The following is a 16,597-nucleotide window of genomic DNA, read 5'->3' on the forward strand; positions in this document are numbered from 1 at the left end:
TAGTTAGTGCCCTGGCCTTACCAAAAGCAGGCCACACTAGGAAGCCTGCTGCAAAGCCCGATCCCATCAAGTCACCAGAAGCAAGCAAACTTCCAGGTGCTTTTTTACGCTTGAACTTTCAATCTGTTGGAGCTTGTCAACCATTAGTGACGAGGCAACTGGCATAACTGGCAAGTATTTAGGTCCTCAGCGGACTCACATGCCCCTTGTTACCCCTGCACGCAACAATACACTCATCTGGTTCTCTTACTCTGAGATAACTGTACATGCAGATGGACATCCAGTTGGTGAGCATCTTCTCTACCACAGATTCAGTTCTCCTCAGCATCAGCTTGGGGTTTTTGGAAGCTGAAGCATCTATTAGATCCACAAGGAGGTCCTTCATGATGCTGGTGTAATATTCCAGTTTCCCATGCAATGCGATAGTAAGCAGGGAGGCCAGGTTACACCTGAAAAACAGAACTGTGTATGACTTAAGCACTGAGGCAACACGACTAAATTGTTAACTAGCATAAAAAACACGAAGGCAGCATTTGTGACAGATTCTGCAGACTCCCTCAGTGGTGCTAAACTCCACATGCTCTTTCTGTGCTGCCGAACCTCAGGTCAGCTCACACACTCTTACTGGTAAACCATACGTGTTCAGGAATATAAACTGCAAGAACAGGTCACGCGTTGCACCTTTTGGTGCTTTGCAGGAAAATGGAGAAGGTTTTTGGCTGCTCACTTTTAAAGGAAAACTGAGAGGCCAGTTGTAACCTTTAGCTGCAATGCACAGCTCTAGATAGCAGCTGGATCCCTTAGAGCTTAGAGTTTAGGAATAAATCAGTCTTGTCCAGCTGCCAGGTCTTTGGTTGAAATTTAGCATGGATGATCAGTGCCTGAAAACCACAGCCCTGTGGAAAATGTCCATGTAGGACAAGAGACGCGCTCAACTGCCTCCTTGGCAGCCTCATGGGACCAGGCAGGAGCCACAGAGCCACCCTTCAGAGCAGAGACTGCGAGGCAGCAGTCACGCCACTGAGCTTCCTGTGGGGCACACAGACCCTCAGTCAGATGAGCTGGCTGCCAGCGTGCCTCCTCAGTCTGCTGGAGGTCATACCTGTCCCTTACAGCAAAGTCCTTCTGTTGTTCAAGAGCATGGACAAAAACGATGAGAAAGTGCTTGTTGTTGAGCAATGTAGAGAACAGTGAGATTCCTTCTTCCATATTGGGTCTGCAGCTTTCAGGGATCTAGAGAAAAAAAATAGAAAGCAGAATGAGAAAAACACTGCTTGTTTCAGCCCCCCCAACTTTTATTCTACCTGACTGCAAGGATGTCCCTGCTAAGCACAGAGCACTGTTCTGAGGCCTCCATGCTCCCTCTGCTTGGCACCAGCCAGACTGCTTTCCTGGCAAAGGCACGACTGCATCCTGGGCTGCATCAGAAGCAGCACAGCCACCAGGTCACTGCCCCTCTCTATTCAGCACCTGTGAGACCAACTAGAGTAATGTGCCCAGTGTTGGGCTCCCCACTGCCAGGTGGACGTTGTCAAACCAGAGCAAATACAGCAGAGGGTGCCAAACAATTAAGGGGCAGTTGTGTACAAGGAGAAACAGAGAGAGCTGCTGCTTATTTGGCCATAAGAAGGCGATAACTTCCTGCAGTCTTCAGCTGCACCGTGGCAGGGTAGAGAAGACAGAGCTAGGCTCTTCTCTGTGGGTACAGTGATAGGATAAGAGGCAAGGGACCCCAGCTGGGGCTGGACTGTGGGACACTAATTAAATATAAGGAAGAAAGTTTCCACTTTTATGGTCATCAGGCACCGGAAAAAGAGCCCTGAGAGGCTGTGGGATTTCCATCCTTGAAGATATCTCAACATGAAGCCAGACAAGGCCCTCAGAAACCTGATCTAGTTGGAGCTGCTGTAAGCAGATCTCCCTTCAACCTAAATGACTTGCTGATTCTTCAGTTCCTGACTCTTGTTCATCCAAAACCCAGCTCTGGGACAACAACAGCTCATAGTGAGTCCTCACTTGTAATTAATCTCATTTATGAAGAACCACGCATGGAACTGAAGGTGACATACACTATGGTACAATTAGGAAGAAAGCCCACAGTGAAGCTGGGGGGGGGGGGGGGGCCTTGGGACAGGGCTTCTTCATGCGAGAGCAGAATTTCACAGATCTCTCTTCTCCAACCAGTAAAAGCTGATCCAACGCTGGTATGTGTTAATTGTTTTGAGTAATCAAGCATTCCCCACACACCACAAGAAAATGCATGACACTGTCAACACACACGAGTATGGTTAGCAACCACTGAAGAACATTTGTTTTGTTAGTGGGTTACTCACTTTCCATTCCCCCACCAGAAGCGGATGGGTTTCCTGGACCTGGGAGCCCACCTGGGAGCTGAGCTGCTGGGAAGGCAGAACGTAGCACTCCTCATAGAGTGAGGAACACTGCAACACAACCAAACACAGCCATCAGCAGAGGCCCAGAGACCTCCTCACGTGCCACGTGCCACAAGGGAATGAGAGAGAGAAACATCTTTGGGCCTGGAGACCACCCATTACAAAGAAATGCACTGGAATGGTTTATAAAGCCTTTACACACTTTCCAAGAGTGCCTTGAATGAGCAAACACCACAAGAATAAGGGGAGGCAGATGTCTGAGCCAGACACGGGGCTGTTAGGATGGGGAGACTGCAACTAGACTAATTTGACAGCTAGAAAACCCCAGAAGAGAAAGCATTATAAAAGAGAAAGTCAAAATAAAGAAGTACTGGGTGTCTTAACGTATGTAACTTCAGAAACAGATGGGAAAAACGTTTAAATCTCTAACACTCATATAGCAGCCTGAATCTTAAAGAGCCTGGTGTGCAGATATATAGAGATTGTGTAGCTTAAAAACCTGAGTAGTAACTTGTAATGAAACACTCTGCAGTTATAAATCATCCTCTCACTCCTCACCACCAAAATGCAACAGCCTCAGGGGTGAAATACGGCCACGGTTAGCGGCACACAGCAACACGGCAGAGCAGCTGGTGAAGCGAATCGTGGCACCAGCACATCTGGTGCTGCCCTGGGGGAGGGCTCTGAGCAGACAGACCCAGATCGTGTGCCCGAGGGGCATCGTGCAGTGGGCACCACATGCCCATCCGCTGGGGGAGGTGGAACAAAGAGAGAGACAGAGACATCTAATGAGCTCTGAGAAGTGGCAGTGCAGCTGAAAATCCTTGGTGGCATGCTGCGTGGAACATAAAGCCACCTTTCCCTGAGCACTGATGGGAGATGCCATTCACCATCAGCTTTCTCCCAGCAGACAGCAGGTTGCAGCTGAAGCCTTCGGGGAGAATGGAGCATCCCCAGCACAGAACTCCTCATGTGAGAGACACAGCTTTCAGAGGAGGACGTCCAGCAGCACCATGCTGGTGAGCTAACGCGGCACCCAGAGCTGCGCTTCGTCTGCCTCCCAGCTCTGCCAGGCTCCAGCCATCCCGAGCATCCTGACCTTGCTTCGCACCCCGGGTGCTGTGGCTCCAGTGCTGATGATGATTAAGGCTGAAATATATGACATCTAAATATATAACAGAGGAATGATTTTGTTACACTGTAATAACCCTTTGGCAGAGGAAGAGCAGAGCCCCGATCTAGTTAGGAAGGAATTGCAGTGATTAGGTGCCCGTGAAATGCAGAATGGCCTTACTTTGGGGAAGAACGTCCGGGTCACAAAGTGCTTGTACTCCAGGAACGGGATCCCTTGGCTGCGGTTCAGCTCCTTGGTCAGATCTGTCATGTCTGTCTGCAGCTCTGCAAAACCTTAGGCAAAGAGACCCATAGATGGTAAGAGCTCTGATAATCTACCAGCTGAGGCAAACACGCTGCATGTCTCCTCTGTCTTCTCGGGTCTTCTCCCTTGAGTGGGCTGAAGCAGGGTCTTCTGGTGGAGCAGACCACTTTCAGGGTTTACCTGTCAGCACTACACATCACGTTTTGCAGCACTTACAGAGAGAAAACCTCCCCCACCTCCAGGACACCAGCCCTGGGCTCTGGTTCTGCAGGCAGATTTCTACACCAGCAGCACAATGATGTACTTAGCAGACAGCAAATGTAGACGCTTGGTTTGCTTCTCCCACTGCTCCAGCAGGAGTGTGCTGCAATTTTTGTTGCACATTAAAGATTAGTGTGGCCTTCAAGCAGCCTTCCATGTGGCCAAGGGCCATTAACCCTGAGACATGGATATCGGTGGCACCAAAGCTAAGTGTCTCACCCAAATCAGGCAGCAAGACAAGGGCAGAGCCACACTCCCACTCACGCACACATCCTGATGAAGAAAAACGGCAATGACAGAAAACTTTCTGTAAGTAATTCTATAGATTGCTAGAAAGGAGAAGGTGAACGGCTTCAACTCTGTTATTCTGACATCTCCCTCCCAGTCTGGGCTCCTCCACACTGCCCAGTACCAGTGGCTTACCTTTGCGGATTTCCTCTCGGATCTGCGACTCCATCTCCTCCATCTGGAGCAGGGTTTTCTGCCAGTAGCGCTCTGCTCTGCGGCTCTTTGTGCAAAACACAAAGAGAGCTGGAGGAGAGGAAGGGAATGAGCCTGCTGGACCAGGACACTAGGAGCAGCTGAAGCCAGGACCAGAGTGGTCCTCTATTAACATGAATGCAGAAAGCTAACTTCAGCGTTAGCTTAACACCTACAACAAAACTGGCACTGATTGGGCAGCTGGCTATTATCTGTAAATAAGTAAAACCAGCTGGAATTTAACGATCATGCTTTCACTGTCATCTTCAGTTTATGTCTGGGCTGTCTATCTTTAGATAAACTGTTATATTAGTGAATCCTGGCTGATTAATGATTACAGATTTTAAGAGGTTTACTACCTGCATTACAGTGTTCATGTTTGACATTCTTCCCATGCCTCCAGAAATATGTTTCCAATGACTACTGGCACATTTAAAAAACTGTGCTTTATAACCTTTATTAAAAATAAATTAAATGCCTATTAGAAACACCTCATTTGTTGTGAAATAATGAGTTTCTTGCTGTGCAGTTATTCTGAGCATGCAACAGAAAGAAGCCAGCCAGAGGATACAGGTGCACTGTGCAGCTTCCAGTGAGCTTAGCAAATTGTTGTGCCTGCTCCAGCTCTGCTGCTAAGGCTCTGTGGCAGGCACCCACTGCTGGCTGTGACTGCTGGGTCAGACCAATCTCTGCTGTGGGACAGCCATGCCTACGAATGCCTACTTAATACTATTAAGAAGAGCTTGGGGAAAAAGGGTGATGTTAATTTTAAACATTATAGTCTCAAACAACAGAAAAACCACGGATTCAGCCAACAAAAATCTCCACACTGCAGTAAGCTTCAATCTCGGGGGCTGGCGTGGTCCCACACAAAGAGTGGCTACTTGCTGCCTCCGGATCAGAACGGCAGCACTCAGAGGTGTCCTAACATGAGAGTGAACCATTGCCACCCCTCCACATACAATAAGAAAAACCTTGACACAGCCTGGAAACTCACTGTCTTGCTCCCTTACCTACGACAGAGAGGACCAGCAGGATGCTGCAGATGACAATGGAGACGATGATGGCAGTCTCTCCTCCGCCGAGGTGCAGCATTGCAATTGTGTAGTTGAACTTTCCAACTTGGATCTGCAGAGGGAGAAGGAGGGATAAGCGAGAGACGAGCAGCATTAGGCTGGGGGCTCAGAGGTGGAGTGAGGAGGGACATGGGCAGTGCTGGACAGACCTCACCACGGCTCAGCACAGCGGACTTCCCAGGGAGGCCAGGCCGTGCCTTCACTGCCAGCTCGTGGGCCTTCGTGTGTGTCAGAGCAGTCCAGCTCCCTCCCTGTGAGCCCTGGTGGGAAGCCATGGCTGCCCATGCCGCCTGCGGCACCGTGCCCACCTCAGCACCATCAGTGCCACTGCAGCTTCTGGGGGCAGAGCCGCAGGCTTCAGCCCACACTGCGGCATCGCCACATGCACCCAGGACATGGGACAGCCCCGTCCTGGAGAGGGGATGGTAACACAAGTACTGCTGTACTGCCGCAACCGGGAAACCACTTCCACTGATCACCCAGCCCTGCTGTGCCTCGGAACAGCCTCAGTCCCAGCTGCACTCTCCTTTCTCCACAGGCAGAAAGCTGCTGCTCAGGAAAACGGGGGTGAAGAAACCCAAAAGTTTTTGAAATGCAAATAGAGTAAGGGAATAAAAATAAATAACAATTGCGACTTGAGACTAGTGATGATCTTGAGGTTAAAGCAGAGGACAGCTGTCAGGAGGGCTGGCTCTGCTCTGCCCGGGGCACTGAGCAGAAACCAGCCAAGCCCAGGGCCTCGGTCTCCTGTTGCCATAAGGGAAGGGACCACGGGCAGCTGGCAAGTCTACTCAGCACAGCTTAAAAAAGGTCCTCCACGCCCCTGGGATGAAAGCGTTCAACAGCACCATCTGATAAGGAAAACTCATGACACTACAGTCTTTCACTTCTGGAAATGAGTTTCACTTCCCTACAGGAATAGGAAGTGAGAGAAGCTTGAGCAAAAAGTGGAAGCAAGGTGGAGAAGAGACAGAAGGATCTTACAGTTACATCTGTGTCATGGAGCACATCCAGGAAAGGTGCATGTTGAGGGACACTGCAGCATATCTGGGCCCAGGTGCTGCTGCTGACTCACGTCTGCCAGAGCAGCAGTCCCACATCCACTGCTCAGCTTTGTGTCTGAATAGTGTGGTCACAGACAAAAGTGGACTTGAAGCCCCAGCAGCCTTCTCTCATTTACTTCTACAGTTAATTCAATATAATTTTGGTAAGTGGAATTAATGAGGCTGTGGATTAGTGCAGAGATCAGTGGGGATGGCCAGAGCCAGGCAGGACCTGGGCAGCAGGACCCAGCATGGCCCCAAACACCGCCCTGACCTACAGACCCCACAGCCCACAAGCCCCCTCCTCGGCTCCGCTGCGTGGCCCCAGCCAGCTCCCACCCCCTCAGCCTGCAAGCACAGCCACCCTGAGGGCACCATCAGGCCCCCAACCAGGACACAGACCAGCAGCGGGACGTGCAGAGGGCTGCTGAATCCCGCTCCCATCACTGCAGAGCTACAACAGCAAATAGCAGAATCCTGGCAGTCACAGCAGGCGTATCAGCTCACCAGAAGAATTTGCATCAGCCAGTGAGCAGTGGGACTTCTGCAGGTCCTGATAACCGTCAGTGGTGCAGATCAGGTGGGGACACTGTGTGAGCCTGGCCCCGTGCTACCAAAGCTATTAGAATTGTGTTATAAAGGCAGCTGTGACCTACAAAAAGCCAGCACATGGTAACTCCAGCCACATATGAAGGTTTGGTAAGGGCACACAGAGATGAACACAAGCTGGTTGTTTAGCTGCCGGCACACTCAATAGCTATGCAGTACTGCAGTGCTGGGTGTCATTCCCCTGCTTCCTGAAGACTTACTAGGACTTACCCTAAATGGCTTACATCAAACCCAAACTAGCAAGCTCAAAAATTCCCTTTTATTCCCAAAGGAATTTCCCTGTTTCTCAGTTCTCATTAAAAAACAAAATTGCCCTATTTAAAATTTCCATTCAGATGACTTAGGAAATCCTCCTACTTCTGCATTTCCACGTTTTCAGTTTGCAGCTGAATCTCACACACAATGAACTGCAGCCAGGACAGTGGAAAACCCTCCAGCGCACTGGTGGCACGTCGCTGTGCTTGGCCCCAGGGCAGTGTGACCCTGGGAAGCAACTCAAGACTCCCCAGGCCCGAGCACCCCTCCATCTCCAGCGGCTTGTTGCACCGCAGTGAGGTTTGGGTCTTCATCTCCACACGCAGCTCTTCTGCTGGGCAAAAGAGGCCAGATGACCGTCAACTGTGTGGAAATCCCCAAACGCATTTCACAAGGGCCAGAAAGAAAATTACTGCAAGTGACAAAAAACATCACCTGCCTGGGATTTCACAGGGCCTTACAAGAACTGACAAATCCCCACTCACAAATCACAACTCAGCACCTGACGGCCGCGCACGTGGCAGCCCCTCAGCATCCACGACGCCAGGCAGCCTCAGCACGCCGTCCCCGGGCACGGGAAGCCCTGAGACGCTGCAGGCAATGCACGCTCTGCCCATCCTTCTGCCCACACAGCTTTCCAGCAGCTGCTGTCAGTGGGCCTGGGCAGCTGTGATGCCACGGCCCTGCCTGTGCATACAGCTCCCTGGCACACGGAGTCTGCAGCGCAGAGCCCTGCCGCCCAGCAAGCACGGCCTCTGGGCTGCCGGCACTCACCGTCACAGGCAGCTGTCTTTCCGAGGTGCTCAGCGACTCATTGACAGAGCAATGAATGACTTTGTCCGAAACAATCTGGATCTCACACGAGAAAAGGCCAATTTTCACCTGGTACTCACTGCTCTCCAGGCCCAGGTTGTCAGGCTCTTTCTAAAGACAAAAATAAAACAAGGATGTCAGTCTCCTGCATGGCAGCCGGCATGGCAGTGGCTTTTCCTGCTTTATTTTCCCTTATACTTCCTAAATTTCCTTTATTTCCTTTATATTTCCTAAAACCCTGCTGGTTTTTCAGAGCTGAGAGCACTCTCTCTCTCCAAGAACATTCTTCCAGCACTCCACAGGAAAGCCAGAATTGGACCGTTCCCATCTTTCCTCTTTCCCATTCCTCACTCAGCATGGCATATGGGATGAACAAGCCCCTCGTGGAATCTGGGAAGATCTGCTTTTGATCTGCCCTGGCTCAGCGCCATAGATAAGGATCTGAACGCCCACCTGGGAGGGGGAAGGATATACAACAGAGGAGACAGTGAGGGGATGCGGCTGTGGGGACTGAGACGGGGAGAGCGCCTGTGGAGCACGTTGCAAGCAGTAAGGATATCCTGCAACGAACAACGGCCTTTCAATTAGTGCTGCGCATTGTCTAAGCCCCTCTGAACTGCCATACCCCAACTTCCTTGTTAACTGAACTGAACTCAGCAGCCAAAAGTGAAGATGCATCTTGTTTCTGCAGGAATGAATATCTATTGTCAGGGCCTTCTGGAGTACCTGCCTGACTTTATGCCAGTGCACTGTTGTTCTTTTCCATACATCCAGCATTTTATTTAGCTCCTTGCTATGACATCCCCAAAATGCAGCTCCCCGTGTTCATGTCTTAGTGGGCACCACCAGGACCAACTGGCTGCAATCTCCTGGCGAGCAGCAGGCGGAGGCAGCAGGCCACGTGCGAGCTGCCTGAGTATGACTCCTGCTGCTCCCGTCCTCGCCCACCTCCTTTCTCCCCACTGCATCTGCAGACAGACGCTGCACTGCTCCATAGGACTGAAGAGCTTCCCAGCGAGAAGCAGGCAGCACCCCGAAGGAGCAGAGTTGTAAATACCGCTCTCTTACGTGTATAACCAGTGTCAAGGGCTCGCCGGGATGGTGCTTGATCCACTTCTCCTTCTTGGCTGTGAAGAACTGGGGGTCAGCGTAGTACTCCAGACTGAACTTGCTGATGTGCAGGGCCTCCTCCGGGTACATCTCGTCATCCAGAGCTGGGCGATCATCTGTGTAGAGGCGGCCATTGAGGTAGAAATCGACGGGAGCGGGCTTGCTCCCAGCAGTGACGTTGGAGGCAGCTGGAGAAGGGCAGGTGATCACAGTGTCGGTGTGAACCTTACAGGTCTGGAAGCAGGAGAGCACGTGTCAGAAAAGGCATCTGAGTGCTCTCACCCAGAATCCCTGCTCCCCATTACCAGGTGACATCCAGGAGGACACCCACCGTTTGCTCTCTGCCAATGGCACGGACCACCATGGAGACATTCTGGACCAGCTCAAAGCCTCTTCCTTCCAGTGTGATGATCCTGCCCCCACTTTGAAGAGATGGGAAGAAAGAGAGGATGATTGCAGAAAAGGTGCCCTTGACACAAAGTGTCAAGGTGCAACGGCTGGGTCTCACCTCCTGTCATTTTCCCAGGGATTTTTCCCAGTTGTCTGAGCAGAATACGTAACCCAAAAGCCAAAAACCTTCTCTTACTTGCCACAAGCATCCACACTGCTACTGTGATATGACGGAAGGGAGGAGGAGCAGCTGCCCTGGTAGAAAGGGCTGGCCTCTTCCAGAAGCAGCAGACCGTTCCCTGCTCTCTGCCCAGAGGAGCAGCCTGCCTCTGCATGCTCAGGGTACAGAGCGCATTGCCCAGGCCACCAGTGTCATAAAGGGCTAACCTGACCACTCAAAGCAGGGACAAGTGGATATTCCCTTTCCCTGCCCCAAGGAGAACTCCTCCTGGGGAGTGAAGAGACTCCTTGTGAGGTTGACATGGATCCTGCATCTCCCAGTCACCTTAAATTTGGATCAAAACTTGAAAATTGTTTTGTGTTTCAGCTCTGCTGCCTGTGGAATGTGAAATTTGGGCCTCAACGTGTAGCCAATTAGTGACAGCAACAAAAGGGCCCCGATGCACACAAGACTGCTAGCCAAAACAAGGGCTGGAGAATAAGCAACAGCTCTTCTGCTCTGGACACTAGAAGCTATCCCCTGAATTTACTTTTCTCTTCCTCCATATCACACCCAAAGTTTGGGGTATCTGTCAGGAAACAGTCAGGATTCACAAACCCTATTATCTCCAGACTACAATACGTTCAGTGAGCTTTGGTCCAAGACCCTAAGAAATCTTTTACAGTGCTGTAGGTACAACTTCGTAAATCCAAGTCTCTAACTAAGCTCCTGTCGTGCCTGCAAACTAGTTCACAACTTCTGTTCTACTTTAAACTTTGCTTACACTGACCATTTCAGCAACGCTCCAAGATAAATCAGCTCTAGTTGAATCTTTACACAGCTTACTGACCCTTCATGGCCAACACTCCACCAACACCAGAGCAGTCAGAATACACAAGTGACCAAGCAGTCTGAGGAGAGGCTACTGTCTCTCAGTGGTCTGAAATGTGGAGACTGATGTGTATATTGAGAAAGCAGACTAAGGTGATGGAGAAATACCCCAGCGGTTTCCCTTGTGACTATGGGCAGTGACATTCTTTCACTGTCTCTGTGTTTAGATACTGCTCTTGCCACTCAGCATAGTTCACAAGCTGGCTGGGAGCTGAGGTTGGCTGAGTCACTGCTGTGCCTTGTTATTAGCTTTCCCACAGCCTGCATCTTTGGCTCTGTGTTTGGGAATGCCGAGGCACAGCTCTGCTCCAAGGGGAGCAGACTGTCAGAGCCTGCTGCGTGCCCTGAGCATGCTGCTCTCATTGCTGTCCTGGGGGCACTGGCACTGGTTTCTCAGATGTCTTGGTCAGCCAGGTTTGCCAGCCTCCGCGGCTGAGGAAGGTGGGATTTCACCAAAGGAACAGGAGCCAGGGAGCTCCATGAAGAGATGTGAAATTAAAAGCAACACGCTTTAGAAATGAAATACGGTGGCCTTGGGGAACACTGAATAATGAAATAACAAATTACAGCCTATTCTCCAAAAGTTTTATTGACAAGAAAAATCTTTGGGTCTCACAGATCCCTCCATCTGGAACTACCTAAAGCACGTACCAGGTGCAGACAGTACAAGCACCACAGCTGACCTTCTCCCATGTCCAGTGTGCACTGAAATGAACTACAGCCCGTCCTAGTGTGTGAGACCTCTTCTGCTCCAGAGCTGGGTTGCCCTGCATCACCCAGACAGTGCTTTCAATGCCATTTCTGTACATGTTTGCAAGGCAATGGGCCAGACCCAGCAGAAAGCCCTTCCTCCCTGCCAGATTCTCTCCTCCCAGCCTGGGGCCAACCCTCTCCTTTGCAGGCAGATGCAGACATCATGAGCCTGCTCTGAAATGGAAGTCATGATGCTGCAGCAGCACACTGCAGGGCCCAGATAACATATGCTACCTCCTGGCTGTGTTTTGATACTGCTGAGGCTCTGGGCATGCGATGTGCCTGGGAGCTGCTCTGTGCTGGGGTGGCTCAGAGCAGAGAGCTCACACTGCCTGCAATGGGCTACACACTAGGATATTCCAATCAGTTCTGTGATGAGGGTGCAACGTTCACATTTGCATTCTGCAAAATTTCAACAAAAGCCAGAAAAGGAAGGACAGATCCTGGTAGACTCAGTGGTCTCCGTTAGAGGGGGATCTCACCTAATTTGGCTCTTTTTTGGGTTGATGTCTGTTACTACTGGGTTCTTCTCGTACTTGAACATGATGTTGTAGCCAGCACAAGACCTGTTCTCGAACTGGACGCAGACTCGCACGGCCGTGGTGAGCTCCGCAGATGGCATGGTGCAGGTGATGGTGCTGTCATTGCGGCTGCACAGGGAGAGGCAGGGTGAGCTGCAAAAAGCCAGGGGCAGCAGAGCAGGGGGCGGGCACCAGGGACCTGAGCTCCCCAAAGAGGAGACAGCCAGGAAGGAGTCTCAAGTCACACGCCTATTAACTTTGTTACCCACGTACACAATTCTGAGCATACGCTATCCCAGGCTGCCAGACTAATTTCCCATATAGTCAACAGAAAAAGGGCAGGCTCCGACTTCTCCCCAGTGACAGTACAGGAACCGGCAGGCTTCAGCAGCTACAGGACCTTGGCTGGGCAGGGATCCTATGCTAGCAGTAGCATGCAGTGCCCCCCACCCAAAATCCAGCTCCTCCTGACCTACTGGGGATGCTATCATCTTTCCAGCACCTCAGTTCTTGTCACTAGTTCAGTACCAGGCAGACCCGTTCCCACCTGAGGTCCGTGCACTGCTTGGAGCTGTTGACGAGAACGCGGAGCTCAGAGCCCACGTCCAGCCAGCTGCCTCTGATGGTCACTCTGGTCCCTCCAGCCTTTGGGCCATTCTGAGGAGCTATGGACCGCACCACGGGAAGCTAGAAACAGAGGAGACATTTCTCAATAGTCTTCTAGCCTGGTAAATTGGATGCTCCATAGTGCACATGGTAATTGCTGCAGTAAATTTAAGCATCCAGCGTTGCCAGGCTCTCAAACAGCAGCACAGTAAAAGCTTTGGCCAGCTTGGTTTCTGAACAAGGAGAGAGGCATAAGCACTGAGGAGTGAGACGGTACAAAATCTTCATGTTTCAACAGTCCCAAGGTTCCTGGTATAAATGACACGAGTCCAAACTGGAGCCCAGGATGCCACCACTCTCTTGAGAATTCCAATGCAGGGTCCAGAGCTGGGAGGCAACTCATGATGCATCAGGAAAGGAAATCTGTCATTTATTGCAATTCCCACCATTTCTGCCCTTCAGATCCATCTGCTCCTCAATCCGAAGCCAATGTTAAAGCCCTGTTGGACGATGGCCTTAAGATCTGTGAAAACAGCCACCTGATTCGAGATAACTGAATATCAAATCTGCTCTTAACCTTAAGCTTCAAATCCCAGTCTCCTGAGGCCACAGAAACTAAGGGGGAAGTTACTTTGCCTCTCGCCATTTTCAGCAGAAATTACCATGTTTGTTATCTGCATTTGCAGCCCCTGGAAATCTCCCTGAGACTCATGAGCCTGAGGCTCTGATGACTAATGCAGTGCTGAGCCTGCACGTCACCGCACTGCCCCAGGAGAGTCATCTGGGCAACCTTCCTGCTGGGGCTTGGATAGGACACCGAGGGCACAGCAAGTAATTACTTCAAGATCCATGCATAAACGGACTTGGTAATCCCCTGTCAAACACTCCCAGACCCTGGAGGCACCAGACCTCAGGGCTGTGGAGTGTGGCCACAGCCTGCTCACCGCTGCGCCCCGTCCACTGTCCACTGCAGCTGCGGAGAAGAATCACCCAGAGGCGGCTGCAGCGCTCGTGGGTGAGCTGCTCTGCCCCGCCTGGCGCGGATCTCCTTCCCTGTCAATCTCAGCTGCACAAACATGATTATTAATAGCTATCCTTGCCCTTGTCCTACACTCACACTGCTTCTCCAGCCGCTTCCTCTGTTGTTTCTGATCATTACCCCCTTCCATGAGATTCATTTTGTTAATTTGTATTTCTCTGAGCGTCTGTAGGCAGCTGTCTCCTGCCCTTGGCCCCAAACCTACGCATTCAAGTGTGCGGCTACAACAACAGAGAGGATTATTCCCGCTCCCCAAAGCCCTCCAGTTCTTTTCCTCAGCAACAGCCAGTGGCTGCTGCTCCCGGCATACTGCCAGCACTGACTGCTTCCATCACAACCTTTGCAAATTCAGCTCATTGGGCAAATTCAGATTATCCAGAGCCCACTAGAATGCCCTGGAAAAGTCTCTGGAACGCATTTCTCCCTCCTCCTCATCAGAGTTGCAGCCAAACTCTCCTAGATATGTCTAACAGTGACTCTGAAGGACATATCATCAATACCAACACCAAGTGTTGGTATTTTACAAAGAACCAGTACTTCTTTGGAAAGGCTGTTCTAGCAGTCCTTTAGTCTTCTTTAGGTAAACTGATATTAATGCTCACGCTCAGATCTTACTGACGTCAGCTTTGTGCAATGCAGTCTACATGCACACAGAGCAGGGCATCATCTCATCTGTTGTCCAAACTCTGCTGAGAGAAAGGCTGAGCAGGCTGATGCACACAGACACAAGACAGCTTTCTGCTGCATGGTGCTGCAGAAGACACCTCCAGTCCCTGTTCCCCAGGAGCAGCTGCCTTCACCATCAGCCTGCCGGGATCTGGCACAGGCTGGGCTTGAGTTCACAGACTGGCTGTTGCTTTTCTTAGTTTATTTGGTGCTTTTACAGGTGCTTCCTGAGGGAGTTTTTCCTTGCACGCTAAGAAGCTGCTGAGCTTTTTCCACCCTTCAAGTCCTTCTCCCTTTGTCAACAAAACAATTGGTGCGGCAGCAGGTGATGGGATGCCTTTGCTAGATGCAGCACACACATCCTGATGACTCAGGCCCCAGAAATCCCAAACCCCAGGTTACTTACAGGGGGGTATCCCATTTGTACCGCACTGCACCATCTCCGAGATGTTTTGGATGTGAACAGGAATTTCTGCAAACTGTGGGAATGTGTCCAACAGCAATCGCCCTCCAGGAACTTGCACTGAGCCAGCTCTGGCCATGCCTTCCCCTCCCCAGCTCCCTCCCTGATGACTGCTGCCAGCCACGGCTGTCTGTGGCAACCTGAACACTGAACACACCACCAGCTACAAGCGTGAGGGATGGTGCTCCACGATCCTGTCCTAAATTCCTCACAACAACTACCAGGAATCAAATGCCATTTCCTGTGGTTCAAGTCTTCCCTCAAGCCACTAGACTGCAGTATAGTCTATTCTTCCCCAGCAAAAGCAACAGCATGAGCACAGACTTCAAGTAAGTAGCATGCTCTTGGCACCCATCCCGCTGTGTTTGCCCTGGATGCGTGGGGCTACTCATGAATTGCGTCTAGCCAGAGATGAGGGTGCTTGTAAGAAAGAGCTGCATGGATTTATTTTAGGTTTATAGTGATGAAAGTCATTTCTGTGCAGTGGCACAGTACAAAGCTATAAAGGGCTTTTCTTTTCAGAATGACACGGGGTTAGTTCCAGTCTAATCCCTACACAGGCTTCTCGTGTGAAAACTAAGACAATCTCTGCAGAAAAAAACATCAGTTCTGAGCAATGTGAATTCATGGTACCTAGCTTACAGAGCAAGAGACTTTGCAATTTGTATAAAATCTCACAGGTCGCAGCAGCTCTTTCGCAAAAGAGGAGGAAGAAAAACGAACTCCTTTTGTATAGCAGGAGAGACAGATAGAAGTAGGGCAAGTGAGGAACCATCTCAAGAGTTGAGAATGAAAGCCAGATTTCTTGATGCAAACTGTGCACTGTGACACCCTGGCTGCAGTCCTGCTTTGCGCTCTCAAGCCCGGGTTTGCTGATGTTGTTCAGGTAACTAAAGGTAAGAAAACACTTCAGCTGCTCTTCATGGACTCTGACAAGTTTTGCCATAGAACCTCTTTCTTAAGGCAGCCTGGGGTCTTGGAGGATCAAGGATTGTTTTAAGGGGTTCGAGGAACATAAGCATGAGAGTCACCACAGAAGCCTCCACAAGGCAGTTACTCACCATATAGGAGTACCGCTCCCGAGACTTCCCTTCCCGGCTGATGTTAACTGTTACCACATCAGCAAACGTCTCCTGAGCCGCCCCGGTCTGGCACACGATCCTGCAGGCCAGAAGGTTTGTGCAGTGCTGGGCAGAGCCGCGGCCCTTCCTGCAGCGCTGGGCACTGCTCCCAGCCCGGCCATCCTGCGCCCCAGCCACCCCCAGGGCCACTGCGGCCAAACCGTCCATCGCAGCCGTCCCGCCTCATCCCCTCCCTGGCACTCACGTCTCGGAGACGACGTATCTGTCGGGCAGAGGCACGCAGGGCACGCTCCCTATCCTGACGGCCCCGCGGATGTCATTGAAGCGGCGGCCCAGGTTCCTCCCTCGGATGGTCAGCAGGGTACCCCCCTCCATCGGCCCACGCAGTGGCTCGATCTGCGGCACCAAGGAAGAGGTTGGAGGAGATCCCCCTGCAGCTCCTCGCTTTGGGCCCTGAACTGTCCCCATGCCTGCATCCATGTTCCCTTGGTCTTGGTGAAGAGGGCCAACCCACCGCTCACGCTGCAGCTCCCTGCAGTGCCACCACCACGCTGCCCATGCTGCAGCTTTGCAAACAAGAAAGTGTCACAATTCTGGGCAGCTTTGGT

General features: G+C 51.2%; 1 protein-coding gene across 1 annotated transcript in view; it reads right to left on the minus strand.

The window, feature by feature from the left end:
- Positions 1-16,597, minus strand: part of PLXND1 (plexin D1) — a 68,077-nt gene that overhangs the window by 19,628 nt on the left and 31,852 nt on the right. The window contains exons 13-25 of the mRNA XM_021409221.1: positions 16,234-16,385; positions 15,969-16,068; positions 12,681-12,820; positions 12,095-12,262; positions 9,750-9,840; positions 9,377-9,652; positions 8,270-8,419; positions 5,526-5,640; positions 4,456-4,563; positions 3,688-3,800; positions 2,334-2,441; positions 1,103-1,233; positions 251-449 (exon numbers count right to left, since the gene is read on the minus strand). Coding sequence (XP_021264896.1) covers positions 251-449; positions 1,103-1,233; positions 2,334-2,441; positions 3,688-3,800; positions 4,456-4,563; positions 5,526-5,640; positions 8,270-8,419; positions 9,377-9,652; positions 9,750-9,840; positions 12,095-12,262; positions 12,681-12,820; positions 15,969-16,068; positions 16,234-16,385 — 1,851 coding nt within the window. The remainder of the gene's footprint in view (positions 1-250; positions 450-1,102; positions 1,234-2,333; positions 2,442-3,687; positions 3,801-4,455; positions 4,564-5,525; positions 5,641-8,269; positions 8,420-9,376; positions 9,653-9,749; positions 9,841-12,094; positions 12,263-12,680; positions 12,821-15,968; positions 16,069-16,233; positions 16,386-16,597) is intronic.

This window comes from Numida meleagris, chromosome 11 (genome assembly GCF_002078875.1).
Source record: "Numida meleagris isolate 19003 breed g44 Domestic line chromosome 11, NumMel1.0, whole genome shotgun sequence".
Lineage (NCBI taxonomy): Eukaryota > Metazoa > Chordata > Aves > Galliformes > Numididae > Numida > Numida meleagris.